The sequence below is a fragment of the Trachemys scripta genome, chromosome 6, assembly GCF_013100865.1.
Source record: "Trachemys scripta elegans isolate TJP31775 chromosome 6, CAS_Tse_1.0, whole genome shotgun sequence".
NCBI lineage: Eukaryota > Metazoa > Chordata > Testudines > Emydidae > Trachemys > Trachemys scripta.
In genome coordinates, this window is record NC_048303.1 from 47,652,348 (window position 1) to 47,670,922 (window position 18,575).

Consider the following 18,575-nt stretch of genomic DNA (forward strand, 5'->3'; position numbering starts at 1 on the left):
CAAACCATGTAAATACATAAATGGAAATGGTTTTGCTCTTGCACTAAAAAATGAGCAGTTTTAATTTACAATTATTTGATGATGATGTAGAGGGTCCTGGCTCCACTCGAGCCAGGCTTTTTGATGTGTGATATGGGTAAGAGGGGTTATGATCCCAGCTCCTCTTTTCCCTTATCTCCCACTTGTGGAGGGTATGTGGTTCAGGAGTCCTCTTGAACTCTGAGGAGTAACCTAAAGAAATTGAATCAGGGCCTGAGAAGCAGGAACCCAAAGATTGCAAGAGGAACCATTCTTGCAGGGAAGGAGATGGTGCACCAGAGCCACTGCACACTATGCAGGGTAGCACCAAAGAGAAAAGGGAGAGTTGTTCTTAGAAGCGGAGCTTGTTCTGTAGCAACTCAGCACAGTGCTCTGAGTCAGGGGAGCTGATCTGGGTAGAAATGAGGGAACTCCTACACATGAGAGGGAACAGACAATCTAGGCCTGCGTGGGGTTAAAAAAGGCAGGTTTCCCCCACTGGTCTACAATAGAAGGGTCAAAAAACCAATATATTGGGTAGGGATTAGGCTGAGACCGCCAAACTCATTTTCTCTTGTTTTTTAAATCAGGATTTGAACTTTGGCCTCCAATTGTGGCCTAAAACACAGGTTTTCACTATCAATAGGTTTTACATGGACCCCATAAAGACAATGTTGCCCCCATCCCTATCTTGATCTAGCCTGTCCTTCCATCTAAATCACATTTATCAGGTGTCTTATCAAATCTCTTTATTTGCTGGAGAACTTTTCAGGGATTCAGTAATTTTATTCAGTTCTGTCATTCTATATCATATTATAAAAGTATAAAATTGCTGTTCTTAAAATGTAAAGCTGCTTTTCCAGGAAAGTTACACATTCACTTTTCTTGTATAGGTTTCCAGGCCAGAAGAGTAAAACTAAGTGAGATGGGTGCAGCTTGTTGTATAAATTCTTTGCCTCCCTGTAACTTCACAGTTCAATACTTTGATATCAGCTTCTTTTTAATGAGGATTTTTTTGATATATGAGTTGTTAATTAATGACACACAAGCACAGAATTGTAACTGACTCCCGCCCTCCACCCCCAGAGTGTCACTGTGAGCCCTTTGGTACACCAGTCCTAAATGCCTGGTAGTGTGCTGGGTATACCATACTCTCAGAGGCAAGCCCCGTAGGTGCTCCAAACTTTAGGCCTCTCAAACTCTAGACCTTGGTGGGTTCCCCATAACACTGAATATGATGAGTAACAAAAGATCCATTACTACGGTTGCCTGGAATAAACATTACACTTTTCCTAGGTATGATGGCTCCAAGTCACATAAAAAGTTGATAAACACAAGTCCCAGTTCAGCCCCAAGGATTGTTCAGTCCCAGAGCATGAAGGTGGGGCTCCTCTAGTTTAGTGCAGGGATACTCGCTTGAGGCCACCCCTTTCCAGAGACAATCACGCACTGGCCTGCAAATCCCTTGGCCACAGTCCTGTCCTTTTATGTGGCACCTGTAGTCTCATTCAGGCCCATTGCCCCACAGTTTGCAGGCCACTCTTGAATGTCCACTAGAGGCAGCTACCACTGGCCCCTTTGCCAACTACTAGTTGCTTCCCAACCCAGTTCTCAACCCTTCAGTCCCAGCTCCTAAACTGCCTGGCCTCCTGCTCCTGCTTCAACATGTTGACATCACTTTATTTTTAATGAGGATTTTTGGATATATAGGTTGATAATTAATGGCACATCAGCACAGTGTAAGTATCAGATAACTTGCTCCCTTAAGCCTCCTGTTCCTGCTTGCCTCCAGCTCTCTCCTGAGCCAGGTCCTCTCTGACCTCTGATTTTACTTCTCTTCCCTGTGCTGGAAGTATTATGGAGCAATCTGTTGGCTGGGAGTAACGTAGTGCTTAGTAACCAGCCAGCATAGCTGTGGAAATCACTTTGAAGAGCTAGCAACTTTATTACACATTGGGGATGGGAAGGAAACAGATAGAAATATCAAAAAACAAATCAAACGTGAGATCATCTAAAAAAATCCTTATGATTTTTGGAGGGTGCCTTTTGGGGTGGGCAATAGCAGTTTGGAACCAAACCCAGCAGGTTCTTTTTGCTAGGGATTCAGATACATTAGATTTACTTGGAGTTTCATGTTTGCACATGGAAGTTCAAAATAAATCATGAACCTCCCCCACTCCACCCCTTTTTAGTTTCTCCCTCTCTTAACAGAACCTAGGACTCAGCTTTAATTTAGAAGGCCTTCTTGGAAGCCTGTTAATACTCCACTGTGGGTATGTTTTAGGAGAAACCAGATGGCGAGTCCCCATATCTTTAATTTTGATGGTGAAGGAAATGTTGCCTGGTTTGGGAATTGGTGCTATCATTTCTTACAACCCTAGCCAGTAAATAGGAGAAGCATCATAAGTACACTTCAAAGGAGCAAACAATTTTCAGTCCTTTTTTCACAGGCTATATAGCGAAGTCCTTGTTCCTTAATGGAGCATGCCTTACAGGAGGGTAGTGGAAGTCTAAACTGACATATAGCTCACTGTGAGATGTACATAATTATTCATGCAAGATAAAGTTTTTCTAGGCATTCTTCTAAATGAGGGAGAGTTAGCAGATAAACAAAATTAAAAAAATCACATTTTATAATCCAACTCTATAATTTATATGGATTGTGACCATAGCAGCTGCAAACAGTGTTGCTTTGCTCTGCCATTTAACATAACTTTGAGCTGATGAGAAACTTAATTTTTTTTAATTCTTAATTGAACAAATTCAACAGTAAAACTTTATGAAAGGGAAAAAATAGAAAATAGGGGCTTTTTATTTATCCCCCTATATGTTTGAGTGCCCTAAAGCTATTCTTTCCATTGTTCACTTAAGAAGAAGACTGACTACTCTAGAGTCTGCAAAATAAATTCTTGAAAACTGAAAAATAGGTGCACTAATACAGATTATTTTTAATGGCTGTATCTCATTTCAACTATTGTTCATTCCACTAATAATATATAGGATGTTTCCTGATTGATTTCCCCAGGAATACAATATGATGATCCATATATTGTGATATTAATTATTGAAAGAAGCCCAGAGCTGTTTGGATGGGTGGTTATTGTTATACTATTATGATGATGATGATTACAATAATTAAATGATAAAAATAAACACTGTAAAGGGTAGTTTCAACATTTTAAATCCTTTTCATAATCCATTAAGAGAAAAAAATCTTATGTTATGATGGCTTTGGGAACGCCCTCCAATTAATTTAAATGTTAGCTTTTTTCCAGATCAGCAATTTAATTTAATAGCCATATTCAGTGTTGGCACCCTCCAGTACATGACTCCATTAATTTTTATTGAATTGACAATTAATAAATATATAAAAAAGAGCAAAGTCAGAGAATATGCATATTTAAAATTTTTCTTTTTATATCAAGTCCCAAAATAAACTAAGAAAAAGTATTTATTATTAAATGATTGTTGCAAAATAAGAGAAGTTTAAACATTAGAAGACATTTAGTCAAAATAACTTGGTACTGCCCATTCTATCTCACGCCCTTTGCAGACAAAAGAGTAGAAGGAATTCAGTGCTTAGCATTTTGAGTGAGAGTTTATAGACAGAAATAAATCACAATCAAGTAGAAAAACACATACTAAAGATTTAGTGCTCACTTGTTCAAGATTTTGTGCAGTCTGGCTATGAGTCGGCAAAATATTTAAGCAAGTGCTTTACTTTAAGCACCAATGCTCTCATTGACTTCAGTGGGACTATTCACATATTGAAAGCCAAGCACATATGTAGGGATTGTTTCTACAATATGGAACCTATGTTGGCATAGCCATGTAGAGACAGCCTACACCAAGAGAAGGAGGTTTCTGTCGGTGCAGGAATACCATGTCCCTGGATGAAGTTAGCTACATCAAGGGAAGTACTCTTCCATTGGCATAGCTATATCTACACTGGGGTTTTTGTAAGCATAGCTATGTTGGTCAGAGGTTTGTTTTTTTCCAAACTCTGACTGATGTAGCTATGCTGATTTAATTCTTAAGTGTAGACCAAACCTAAGTACTTTGCTGGATCAAGGCCAGAGTGCACAGCACCTTGCAGAATCAAGCTTTCTGCACATCTCTAGTACCTATTTAAGTGAGGTTGAATCACATGAAAAAAAAAACAGTCACGTGAAGAGCTTGTGTAGGAAGACTGATTTGAAAACATGACACCATGAAAATTCATACTCTTTTTACCCAGAAGACGAGTATGGTACTGCCAGTAACTGTTCTGGTCATGACATAAGGTCTGGCTTAGAGATACAGTCCCTTGACAGAAAATAATATGGAGCAGGAATAAACTACTAACAAAGGAGTTAAGAAAAAACAATCGTGGCATAATTTCTGGATTCGTTTTTTAAAAGATTCTATTGATATCTCAAACTTGTTTAAGAACAAAATATAAAAACCAAAACCAAATTATTTGATAACTACAATAAATATGGAAAAAAACAAACTCCTTCATGATTAAGGGCATGTTACCAGAGTGATAGGTACAGATGGATAAAAATAGTCTTGGAATTAATGCCAAATACTGATAAGCAGAAGATAAAAACAAAGAATTTAATGAAAAAAAATTAATAAAGTTCCTGGGCTTGTCCTGAATATAAGGAGCTCAGATAAATGACTCTGAGATTACCTCCCTCTCTGATGGGGCTAACAGAGACCTGCAGTAATGATGATATGTACACCTTGTGTAAAAATACAGAATGTTAAAATATAATTACACATTAGCGATTTGGCTGCTTTATGATTAAACTATGAATTATATATTAAGCAAAAGAAACACAATATTGTAAGGTTCTTTTACTCATATTATGTAAGAAGATATGGAAGTCAGCATTTGGCTTATTTACTAATTAATATTTTTCTCCCTAGTTACTCAGACATTCTGATTGAGAGAGAGGTCTTAATGCAGAAGTACATTCATCTAGTTCAAATTGTAGAGACAGAAAAGATTGCAGCCAATCAGCTTCGACATCAACTTGAAGATCAAGATACAGAAATTGAAAGACTAAAATCTGAGGTATTTGCATGCAATCACATTACTAAAGTCTCAATGATTTAGTATATTTTAATTACTTTGTTACCTCTATTGCATAATGTCCCCATTCTTGCAATCTTTGTGGACCTATAATAGGTCAGTAAAGAAAATACTCAATAGTCCCATTAAAAACACTAGGTCAGAACTTTCCTTTTAAAGTTAATTACTTAGTGATTATTTAGCTTATTCAGTTACCTTATTGGCAGAGTATTTTAAAAGACCCATCACTTTGTGATTTGGATTCTGCTATTCATATTATTTACTGTGTCTTAACAGAATGCAGTTGAAAAGCATTTGTTTGGTCCTCAACACATTTTTCTCTGGCTTAATTTTTTTGTGATTCAGTATTGTAATCTATACCAGTGTAGTCTGTTCATATAAAATAATGCTTGATTGGATAAGGGATTTTCATAGATTCTAAGGTCAGAAGAGACCATTGTGATCATCTAGTTTAACCTCTTGTATAACACAGGTCAGAGAATTTCCCAAAAATAATTCCTAGTGCATATCTTTTAGAAAAACATTCCATCTTCATTAAAAAATTGTTAGCGATGGAGAATCCATTGTGGCCAATGGTTAATTACTCTCACCATTAAAAATGTATACCTTATCTCCTGAGGTTGTAGAGTCTGGAAGAAGCACTGAGTCTCTGGAGGAGGAAGCACCTCCTCATGCTATTTATGTTTCCTCTGGCTGGAGCAGGAGCATCACTGTTTGTTTCCAGAGAGAGCTGTGTCCAGGCCTCCTCACCCAGAAGGGTGTTTGTAATGTTGTACAGGTGTAAAAAGCCCCCCGAAGATCCTTCAAAGAGAATAAAGTGCTACATAATAAATACCGTAACTGAACATTTCTAAAATCTTGAAGAAAAACATTAATGGTATTGTTATTTTGTCAGATTGTAGCTCTCAATAAAACTAAGGAACGAATGCGACCTTATCAAGGCAACCAGGAAGATGAGGATCCAGATATTAAAAAAATTAAAAAGGTAAACTGTCATGTACCCTGCTTGGAGGGAGAAAATGGAGATAAATGCACCTGTATGTGTTTTACTAAACAATTAGTTTTGCTTTCATTGATTGTTTCCTAGTTTGCTATACTCAAGTGTAAAGCTGTTCATTTCACCCTGTCTGTATCTAAACCAGTTAAGTTACAGCAGCTTTTAACATTTCCGTTGTATGAAAGCAGAATATTTAGTTACATATTACTTAATAGGGTAATCTTTGTTTGTACATGATCATTTTTGTCACAAACTAGTTACATAGATCTAATATTGTCATGACTTTAGAGTGGTTAGGAACATTTGGACTCAAGCAATAGGCTATTTCCTTGCTGGTGAAGAAATATGTGACTACTTTATCCACTATTTGTGCAGTTCTTACAGAACATGATTTTGAAGAGGGTCGTTTGGTAGCAAAAATACACTTCAGCTTATATCTCATTACTGCAAATAATACACCACTTTTGGAAATTCAGAAAACAGTTTGATATTAGTTTTCAGCTTGATCTTTTTGGTTGTAATATCTTCAGGATGCTGTAGACCAACATTCAAAAGGGCCTCAATCCAGTCTTTATTTGGACCTTGTAAACTTAGCATATGCAACAAGTGCCTGAGGAGTTTTTAGTATCATTTCCTATGCATGCAGGTAACTGTGCTCTGGAAATGTGCCTTTGGGGGTTGCATATGCAAAATTTTACAGACACACACACAAATGTAAATTATAGTTTGAAATTTTGACTTATGTACTTACCATACCCATTAATGATACATCCTTTGTGTTATGACCATGTTCTTGGGTTTTCACTCAGCCTTTCTGGATGTGGTGGTCCAGGAGTCATTCTGGACTGACTGTGAGTTGGTGCCACTGTGTCTGGGTTTCCCTTGCTACATGAACGGGCCTTTATAATGAAAACTAGCCACAACCTTAAGTACAGAGAGACTACTGCTTTTCTATAGTAAGGTCATACAGTTGCTCAGTAAATACACATCTTGATAGTTGTATTAAATTGGGTTTATTTTTAAACTCATTTCTTGAAAGTAACATGTTCCCATATGAGGTTTTAGATTTCCCTGGGAAGAAAGTGTAACTGCATATTGGGGTCAGGACAAGAACAGACTCTAAAGTCTAAATATGTCCTTTAAGAAGGCCAGAATTAGATCTTCTCTCACTAAATGATATTCTTATCGATAAACTAGGCAAATACAATTTAGATGGGGCTACTATAAGGTGGGTGCATAACTGGCTGGATAACCGTACTCAGAGAGTTGTTATTAATGGTTCCCAATCCTGCTGGAAAGGCGTAACGAGTGGGGTACCGCAGGGGTCTGTTTTGGGACCGGCTCTGTTCAATATCTTCATCAACAACTTAGATATTGGCATAGAAGTACGCTTATTAAGTTTGCGTATGATACCAAACTGGGAGGGATTGCAACTGCTTTGGAGGACAGGGTCATAATTCAAAATGATCTGGACAAATTGGAGAAATGGTCTGAGGTAAACAGGATGAAGTTTAATAAAGACAAATGCAAAGTGCTCCACTTAGGAAGGAACAATCAGTTTCACACATACAGAATGGGAAGAGACTGTCTAGGAAGGAGTACGGCAGAAAGGGATCTAGGGGTTATAGTGGACCACAAGCTAAATATGAGTCAACAGTGTGATGCTGTTGCAAAAAAAGCAAACATGATCCTGGGATGTATTAACAGGTGTGTTGTGAGCAAGACACGAGAAGTCATTCTTCTGCTCTACTCTGCTCTGGTTAGGCCTCAGCTGGAGTATTGTGTCCAGTTCTGGGCGCCGCATTTTAAAAAAGATGTGGAGAAATTGGAAAGGGTCCAGAGAAGAGCAACAAGAATGATTAAAGGTCTTGAGAACATGACCTATGAAGGAAGCTGAAAGAATTGGGTTTGTTTAGTTTGGAAAAGAGAAGACTGAGAGGGGACATGATAGCAGTTTTCAGGTATCTAAAAGGGTGTCATAAGGAGGAGGGAGAAAACTTGTTCACCTTAGCCTCTAAGGATAGAACCAGAAGCAATGGGTTTAAACTGCAGCAAGGGAGGTCTAGGTTGGACATTAGGAAAAAGTTCCTAACTGTCAGGGTGGTTAAACACTGGAATAAATTGCCTAGGGAGGTTGTGGAATCTCCATCTCTGGAGATATTTAAGAGTAGGTTAGATAAATGTCTATCAGGGATGGTCTAGACAGTATTTGGTCCTGCCATGCGGGCAGGGGACTGGACTCGATGACCTCTCGAGGTCCCTTCCAGTCCTAGAGTCTATGAATCTATGAATCTATAAATCAAATCCACTTTTATCTTGGCTTTCTGCTGCCTTCAGTGGAGATTTTCACATCTTAGAGATGCTTTTTAAGAGTGACAAAAGCCTGCCTTTTTCTCTGGTAGTAGTGTAGTCAGGGTTGGTCTGTGGTAGTAGGCAATAGTTATTTATATAGCTCCATATAGATATGTATGTGCTATACATACAAATAAGAAAACAAGGCAACTTTATTGGCATTACTTCAGTGTCACCAAGATCAAAAACTGCCCCAAGTTCCCTTCCATGAGAAGTTTACAGTGCAAGTTAGGCAAATAACAAGATGAGAACTGACCAAAGAGAGACTGAAACAACATAAAACCAGGGGAAAGAGAAAAATGCATTGATAGGAATAACATATACAAGGATATGGCACCTGAGCTTTTGTTAAAAGGTACCAGTATATATCTGTGATACTTTTCCAATCTAATTTCTAATAGCAAATTTTACTGAACAACTATACTATTTGCTCTAATAAATGGATATCTTTAAAATGTACATGCATGGCAATTATAGAGCAGTAAATCATTAGAGAATGCGAGGCCTTGGCAATTAACAAGGGAGTCTGCACAGCATGTTCATATATTTTGAAATGAAGATATATGTGATACAAACAGCTCTTGCCATGATGGAAAACTGGCTTAATTTCTTTGTTTGTTGTTAACTTTTTGAAAGTGCTTCTCATTACTCTCCTTGTTCTTCTGTATTTGATCAATTTTAGGTTCAGAGCTTTATGCGAGGCTGGCTGTGCAGAAGAAAATGGAAGACAATTGTCCAAGATTATATTTGTTCTCCACATGCAGAAAGCATGAGAAAGAGAAACCAGATAGTTTTTAACATGGTCGAGGCTGAATCTGAATATGTGCACCATCTTTACGTTCTTGTAAACTGTTTTCTCAGGCCCTTAAGAATGGCTGCAAGTTCAAAGAAACCACCTATTAGTCACGATGATGTTAGTAGCATTTTCCTCAACAGGTATTTGATTTTTGTCTACTTCATCCCATTGTGCTTCAATTTTACAGTAGTAAAGCTGGTGGATAACATTTTGTCCTGACTTTTATTCAACCTCACTGAAGTAAATAATGTTTCCTGGGATGTAAGCAGGGGCGGCTCCAGGCACCAGCGCAGCAAGTATGTGCCTGGGGCGGCAAGCCATGGGGGGCGGCCTGCCGGTTGCTGTGAAGGTGGCCATCAGGCTGCCTTCGGCGGCATGCCTGTGGGAGGTCCGCCGGTCCCGTGGCTTTGGCGGTAATTCAGCGGCGGGGACGCTGAAGGCGTGGCACCGGCGGACCTCCCGCAGGCATGCCACCGAATCCGCGTGGCCAGCGGACTGTCCGCAGATGTGCCGCTGAAAGCCGCTTGACTGCCGTGCTTGGGGTGGCAATAACCATAGAGCCACCCCAGGGTGTAAGTCAGAGTATGATCTCTCCCCCTGTTTTAAATTATACCTTTTGACCTCTCTGCAGCCACGCATTCTACTTTTTCCTCTGCTGGAGGAGGAAAGTATAACTGTCTCTTCACAATGCACTGGGGAAGAAACTTCTCTCTCCTTTCCTTCTTTTTCTCAAGAAAGCAAGACAAAGCTTAGTGCATTCACGTGGTCCTGGTAGATCCTAAGGATGGGCATGCTGAATTTAGTTCTTATTTTCTTTTCTCCTGCCTGAAGACCTTCTTTCTCACTTGCCTGTCTCTCCAGATCAGCTTTCCCTACAAGGAAGAATGATTCATTGCATCAGGCAGCTTGATACAATAGCACCCAGATACTATGGTGACAAACAAGTGCATGAAAAATGGGCAGATAGTCAAAATGAATGAGGAGTGGGATTGGGTGTATGCCTCTCATTATAGATGCAATCTTGGTTTCTTGTAAGGCATTTATTAGAGTGCATGAGAATGGCTATGATCAGTGAGCAACTCCAAGTTTGAAACAGTTCAGGCAGTACTGCATAGTACTCCAACTATTGGTTAGTTAGTAATCCAGCTTTCTGACTTCGTTAATTCTGAGAGCCAAGTGCTGTTCTGGGACCTTTGAAACATGCATAGGCCATACTACTTGATCTTTCATGCTGATTTCCTTGTTCTGAATGTTTCCTCCCTAATCTCTGCAAGTCAAACTGCTAAATTCAGAGGAGGAAGTCTTAATTATGAGCAGTTTTTTTAATGTGCCCTGTAAGGTTTCCTTTCAAGACCAAAATGCATTATCACATAAATAGCTCTAGTGAGTTATATTGTCATTGACCTCATAAAATGGACAGTTTTAAAGCTCACACTGAAGAAAAAAGCAATACAGTATGCTGGCACCATGTAGAGTTGAAAAACTACAATAAAGCTCAATATGGCTTTCTAGGTCTTACTGCTGTGTTGAAGTTAGCATAATGCATTGTCTAAAATATTCTTTCAGTTGGTACACCTGCTCAATAAAGTATGTGGAATTTGTTATTTAATAAACAATTTATAAAATAGCTAAACATTTGGAATACATATCTCTGTAATCTGCTATAGGTGTTTTTATAATGATGTAGAACTGTACCTAAAAAAAGTTGAATTTTTAGTTATTAGATACTAAAAATAGATGCAATATATTGATATAGAAATGTTGATTTCCATAATATTGTTACAGCACCTAGTGCAAAAGTACTAATCGGAAAGGATTTTTTTTTTAGTGAACTATTAGTTAGAAAATAAGGTTTGAATTTTTTATTCTTTCAATACTTCTTTTTCAGTGAAACTATAATGTTTCTTCATGAAATATTTCATCAAGGATTAAAAGCAAGAATAGCTAATTGGCCTACTTTAATTTTAGGTAAGTTACTATTACTTGTGTTCAGACAATGAGATTTTCATGGCACTTTTCACCAGTGGGTGATTTTTAAAAAAATTAACTGTCCTTTTGTATACTATACATTTACAGAGCTAACTCTACACATATAATAGTATATGATTATTATGGATTGAGGAAAATTGTGGGTGTCAATTTGTTAGTATTTTTTGTGAGGAATAGCCGGGCCCTTCAGAGGTATGAGGGCTCCTTTTGAGGTCAGCCTTTGGGAGGACTCTCTTGGGTCAGCCTCTGCCCAAAGATTAGTCTCGGCATAGTCCCTGAACTTTCCATTATCATTCTGTGGCTACTATATGGTTAAAATGGTGATGCTTTGTCAGGAGAGGGGACCAAAGTTTGTATGACTTTATGAATATAATGGAAATAGAGCTGATCATAGTAATGCTGCTTCTGTAGAGCTGACAGAATTTTTTGTGTAAGAGATGGATAACCAGAAAAAAGAGTTGTCTTGATCTTTTTTTTCTAGCTGACTTATTTGATATTTTGCTGCCCATGCTGAACATTTATCAAGAATTTGTTCGGAATCACCAGTACAGTCTACAAGTACTGGCAAACTGTAAGCAAAACAGAGATTTTGACAAACTCTTGAAGCAATATGAAGCCAACCCAGCATGTGAGGGGCGAATGCTGGAAACATTCCTTACTTACCCTATGTTTCAGGTAGTCTCTACATTTTTGTGATTGTTCATTTGTAAAATTCATTTGCATCATTTATTGTTGCAAAAATTAAGATCTGTTGAAAATACTTGAATGAAAATTAATTTAGTCATTTGTTTATCACATTATTATTCTGATATTGTTTGCATGTGGAGTGATAGTTTCAAAACTACACTGGTTCCATTACATTCAGGATCTTGCACTTGGAAAGAGGAATGTGGGAGGAGGAATTGTGCCAAAATAAAATAAATAAAAATGGAGAAGCAGATCCTCTACCTTGATCTGCCCCAACAGCATGAAGAGGTCGGTAGGGAGCCACACACCAGCTGGTGCAAGTTAGAGCAGCCCCAAGGCTGCTGTAATTCGAGCTACTGCTGGAACCAGGCAGATAATCAAGGAGGAGCAGTTATTAACTCCCTGACAGGAACACCTGCTCTTCAGTGATCAACTTCTGCTAAGTGTGGTGAAGAATCTATCCCAAACGACTTTAAAAAGTGTATTGTACCTCTGCTAACATGTCTTGATCTGACTGGATGAATTATTTTCATCTGTCTGCAAGGTTCTATAAACCACCAGTCTGGCTGTTTTACAGCAATTACATTTGACATAGTTTATATAGTTTTTCAAAAGAAAGTGTTGCTGATATAAAAATACTAACATTTGTGTAATCATGCTAGTTAATAGCCACATCTGCCCAAAGGATTTACTTCTGTTAGCACCTGTAGCATTCTCATTTGCCTTTGGTGAGCTCTTGTTTTTAAATGTTGTAAATTTATTCTGCTGAATTGACTAAAACAGCTGGTGATCCATAAAGGGGATGTTATTTTAATTATTGATTGCTTTATTTGTATATAATATGCAGATTTGCAACCTCTCTGCTTATGAATTTTAGATGTATGAAATGTGAAAGGAAGGCATGCCCCATTGCCTAAGGCCTAAATTTCCAAAAGTGTCTAGGGATTTTGGGAGCCCCAGTTTCTGAAACACTTTAAATTAGTCTGATTTTCAGCTACTGCTCTCCAGCCACCCATCTCTGAAGGCAGCGCTGCTGCCAGCAGCAGTGCAGAAGTGAGGGTGGCATGGTATTGCCACTCTCCCTTCTACCAGTGGCAGTGGGTCTAACCTAGCCACAGGAGCGGCCCGTGCTGGGGAAAAGGAAGTCCAATCCCTCCACAGCCTGGTTGGGACTAGCAGCTGGAGCCCATCACACAATAGGAGCCCCCAGCCAGGGCACCCCCAGCCCTGTTCCTCCCCAGTGCTCGGGGGCTAAAGGGGCTTTGGGCTGGCTGTGTGTGTGTGTGGAGGGGATGACCACAGGTCGTCCGTCCTCCCCCCCCCCCCAACCAACCCCGGCATCTTAGGTGGTTGCTTACATGTAAGGCTGGCCCTGTCCCCCCCCACAAAAGTGACAACTCCCCCATACCATGCCATCCTCACTTCTGTGCTGGTGCTGGTGGTGATGCGGCCTTCAGTGCTGGGTGCCTGGCCAGCAGCCACTGCTCTCCGGCTGCCCAGCTCAAGGCAGCACAGAAGTAAGGGTGGCAATACTGTGACCCCCTCCCCCCGCCCACAATAGCCGAATTTCCCAGGGGAGACCAGATTTCACAATCTGTGATGCGTTTTTCATGGCCGTGAATTTGGTAGGGTCCTAAACATGATAAATAGAAACTGGTGACCTCAGAAACCTTAATTTGTTCAAACTGAAAAAATAATACCCAACATAAGAAATCTATACTAGAATATATATAAAGGCACTTGTATTATTGGAAATTAATAAAAAAAATAGACTGACCAATTTGTGATTTTTTTTTTGAGGATTTTTCCTACACTCAGCATTCCATCTTGAATTGGTAGAGAACTTTAAGATTCTAACTGAGCAGGGACATGGATATTGTCAGTGGGTTGACTAATCTGGTAGAATTTCAGAGATCAATTGGCATTATTGTTTATCGTAAAAAATGCTAATACTGTATTTAATTTGTTTAAGATTCCTAGATATATTATAACTCTTCATGAACTTCTGGCTCACACACCCCATGAACATGTGGAAAGAAAGAGCCTTGAATTTGCTAAATCTAAACTAGAAGAACTTTCAAGGTAAGATTTTGTTCCATATATATACTAAGCTTGAAAGGAAAGCTCTGAAATAAAGAAACAAATAATTATTTTCTCCTTCTTAATTTTTTTAAATTAAAAATTTGACTTTTTTTTGCCAAGGCAAAGCTAAGATTTTTGCTGCATTTTTTTTCCATGACAGTTGCCCACCCTTAGGTATGAGTGAGGCATTTGTCTTTAACTAAAAAAAAAAAAAGTATGTTTTTTCCATATTTAATAAAAATAACAATTTAATAATTAATAATAACAGAAGTGATCAGGGTCTTGCAAATTTCTCCATTCTAAATTTGAGTAATTTTTATAAATATTAATGAAAATATCAATTTTGCCATGTGCTGTGATGTGATGGCAGCTAAAAGGGTCCATGTATCCCAAATATTTTAGATACACTGCTTGTATATATTTTCAGAATTACTGCTCCCTTGAGATCTTTGCAAAGTGAATCTCTTCCACTGCAGCCTAAGACTTTCATAACTGCCTCTCTGCATAAATCTGGGGGTACATTTTGCCATTTTCTCTAGGGAACACAGCTTTCTGCTATATACATGGCTAAAGTGCACAAAGTCTAAATTATGAATTTTCCTGAATTTCCCCATGTGACAATGCCACTATTTTCTAGTCAAAGCAGTTTTTTAGCTGTAAGAAGAGTTTGTTTCACATGTGGAAACTGTCAGCTCCTACTCACTGGACATCAGTGTGGGCCAATGGGTTTTCTTTTGCTGTTCCCATTTACTAGGTAGAGAGACCACCCCACTGGCTTCCATGATTTTTTTCTCTCTACCCAGTTGAACTCCATCTACAGCCTGGCTCCTGAGTTTTCTTCAACTTATATTCTGCCTCAGACTCAGGCATATGCCTTCAGCTCCTCATGGAGCACTCAAATAGCCCTGTCTTAAGGCCATTTGAACAGAAGCAGAGTTCCCCTCACATTTCAGGGTAGGCAGAAGAATCTCTTATGGCTAGGTCTGTGGTGGCAGCAGCAGACTCTGCTTCATCCCATGCCTCAGGTGAAGAGTTCACTCCCACCAGCTACTCACTAGACAGCCAACATTAGGAACTCAGGCTGTTGCTCCTCCTCTACTATCAGGGCAGGCAGTGACTATCACAAGAACAAAACACTTGAGACAGATTTAGTCACATCACTTAATACACTGCTGGAAGGTTCTCAGATACCACAGTGATGAGAATGGTATAAGAACCTATATAGAATATAATAGAAGAACTCCCAAGCAGCTTTCTACCAACCCTATTGTCCTTAGTGCTTCCATCTTCTAGATTAGTAAAAGCTCCAATGGGGAGGACATTTTATGCGGATTGGTGTTTGTGGGCTTTGCAGAGGTTTAGAAGTGTTTGGATGAGTTTACAAAAAGTTTGGATGCTCAGAGGGTGGTGATTTGCCAGACTGGAGTAGGGAGGGCATTCTGGCTCCTATTCAGGAAAGCATCACTGTTCAGCACAGCACTTAAGCATGTGCTGAAGTGCAATCCTGAATTGGAGCCTCTATGCATAGGGAAAAGGTATAGGGAGCAGGTTGGGAGAAGGAAACAAATAAGGCATTGCGTCTGGCATCGCTGAAGTAAATAAAGGGTGCAAAATGGTCCACGAGAGAAGATCCGAGATACAAATTGGAGCAGAGTTGTGGAAGACCTTGAAGTCACGGACAAGGTGACCTAAATTGAATAGGTAGAGAAGGCCAATGGAGTGCCTACAGTAGGAGGGTGGCCTGATCTGATGGGCAAGAAAGATGGTCTTAGTAGCTGCAGAAAGCTCAAGTAGGTAGCATTAATGAGATTTGGCCAAGATGCGGTCATTCAAGACTTTGGCGAGAGCAGTTTCAGAAGTGTTGAAAGTAGAGTACCTGGACTGAAATGAATCTATGAATGAAGAGAAGAGGTTGGAGCAAGGGTTGTAAAACTTATTTTTCTTGTTAGCAGCTACTTTTATTACTACTTTAAGTTGACCAGCAGCTTGGTCAAATACCAAAGTGTGACAGTTCTTGAGGTGAATTTTTGGGGAAGCTAGCTATTTTTACATTTACTTTGATAGCAATATATATTAATATTGCAAAATAGATTTCAGGGAATTAAAAATCCTCTTTGTACTGTGCCTGACAGGGTGATGCATGATGAAGTGAGTGACACAGAAAATATCCGGAAAAATTTAGCCATAGAAAGAATGATAGTAGAAGGTTGTGATATATTACTAGATACCAGCCAAACTTTTATACGTCAAGGTAAGGCTTTTTCTTAATATATGTGTGTGTGTATATATATATATATAATAATGAAAAATGTATATTAGAACAGCAGAATTAATGTTGGCATCATTGGGAAGATGACACTGTTGGTGCCCAACATCACAAGGCTGATGTTGTCCACATACAATAAGTGACAGGTTGCCCCATGACAAATAGTTTTGGGCTACAGTTGAGCCCCACTTCTGTGCTGTTTTTTTCAGGGGCCATGAAAAACAGCAACACAATAATAGTAAAGCACCCATGGGAAAGTAGCGTACATACAGACTGGACTATCATCTTCAATGGACCAGAAATTATCTACAGCTCCACGGAGAACAGGTCTGTCTGGCCAATTGATGTTGCAATCTCAGATGATGCCAACATTCAGACAAAAACACAAGAGAAGCTAGAAGTACTTGAAGCTTTGTCAAATGGTGGAGAGATTGTGAGGAATGAAAACAGCTGTCTACTGTTCCCATTTTTCATTTGTGCTTCGGGAACAGCTCAAAATGCTATAATTTAATTTCTTTATAACCTTTGCTGCTAGATGGATAATTCATTGACAAATGGCCAAGAACAGATATTAGAGCATAACAGCATTATATATGTATTTGAGTTTGTGAGGACAAGTATTTTGTTTCACAGAATACCATTTTGGGCTACAGTAAAAGTTCAGTGTACAAGGCAGAAATGTTCCTGCAAAAAGAAACTGTGAAGAATCAGCATCCTGCATAAGAGTGCAGATTCACTTGTACGTAGCAATTTGCATCATGAGAGAGAGACACTGCATCCTTTATTATTATTTTTGGAAAGAGTTTCCTTTGAGGTTCATATATAGTAATGATGGACCTAATGGTAAAATTCCACATAATCTTGATGAAAATAAATCTTTAATATGGCATCTTTTATGGAAAATGTTGGCATCAGGTTGGAATTATCAGCATAGTGGATCTTATATTAATGATAAGCCAATGATATTAAAAGAAACTCAAGAAAAAATTGATAAATGAAACTTATTTTTTGTTAAACAACTAAATATTTGTAAGTGATTATCTCTGAATCATTAGCACCAAACAAGCAGATCTTTATGCTGACCTAGAGATCTGTAGTGCAGGATTTTTGGCTTTTCATATGCATAGGCTTCTTTGTAGTCCAAAAAGGATGATATTCAGGGAAACCTGAGAATGCAATTTAGGTGCATCCTTTAAAATTAAGACTGGTGGCCTGAGGTGTGAACTCACATTAGATGTTTTAGAACTAAATTTGACAGCTGTGAAAAGCACATAAGCCCTTTGAATATTGCTCTCTCTCTCTCTGTGTGTGTGTGTGTTTAATAAAATTCTGGAAATCTAATGTATAGTGTCTTTATAATATATGGCCTTACCAAGGAAATAGGGATAATAACATAAAGATTCTTATTACAGCAGTCACTCTGAAATCTGTGAAGGTTTTGGAAGGATTTTTCATAATTAAATATGGATGTTTGGCATAATTCAATGCTGTTGGTCCCAGGATATTAGAGACAAGGTGGGTGAGGGAATATCTTTTATTGTACCAACTTCTGTTGATGAGAGAGACAAGCTTCAGGTCTGGCAGAAGAAGAGCTCTGTATAAGCTCGAGAGCTTGTCTCTCTTACCAATAGAAGCTGGTCCAATAAAAGATATTGCCTCACCCAGCCTGCCTTTCTAAGATGCCGTGTATGTAAATGTAGGGAAGTGTCTGCAAGAAAAATATTAAACAAAATATATTGGACAAGAAGTTGTATCTTTCATTGTATCTAGTGCCAAAAAAGTTGCGAGACATCAACTTCCTTGACTGACACTAGTCTAAGTGTTGTGTGAATTAATTATACTGTATAAACCATGTTATTCTTTAGTGTACTTACAATATTTTGGTGTATATATCTGAATTATGTCATTTGTTTTATTAGTAATTGCTCATCTTGTTTTGTTTGTATGCCTAGAAATTTGTCAATAAAAAGTAAATATAATAAACCTACCATGAGAAGAAGTCTTAGTATATTTACTCAATGGTGTTTTTAATAAGAATTGAATATAACCCATCTTTTTTTTTAAGTAAGCCAATGAAACCCATGATTATTTCTGGAGAAGAATAGTTATTTTGAAAACCGTGCATGATGCAAGAAAATTATCTCACCAAAGACTAGGTTCTGATCTCTGATCCGAAAACTTACATTGTCGTGTATCTTGTAAAATCATCGACTGTGCATGATCTTGTATGATAGCAGAGATCAGAAATGGACTGTGGAAACAAAAACAAAAAAATCTCCTCATTTCTCTGTATCACTTGGTTTCCTGC

The 18,575-nt window shown here is 38.5% G+C and overlaps 1 protein-coding gene across 2 annotated transcripts in view; it reads left to right on the forward strand.

Annotated features, from left to right (window-relative positions):
* The window catches only part of RASGRF2 (Ras protein specific guanine nucleotide releasing factor 2), a 199,173-nt gene that overhangs the window by 53,934 nt on the left and 126,664 nt on the right, over positions 1–18,575 (forward strand). For both annotated transcript variants that reach the window (XM_034774092.1, XM_034774093.1), the window contains exons 3-9: positions 4,933–5,080; positions 5,994–6,083; positions 9,130–9,383; positions 11,132–11,211; positions 11,714–11,907; positions 13,892–14,001; positions 16,134–16,252. In XM_034774092.1, coding sequence (XP_034629983.1) covers positions 4,933–5,080; positions 5,994–6,083; positions 9,130–9,383; positions 11,132–11,211; positions 11,714–11,907; positions 13,892–14,001; positions 16,134–16,252 — 995 coding nt within the window. The remainder of the gene's footprint in view (positions 1–4,932; positions 5,081–5,993; positions 6,084–9,129; positions 9,384–11,131; positions 11,212–11,713; positions 11,908–13,891; positions 14,002–16,133; positions 16,253–18,575) is intronic.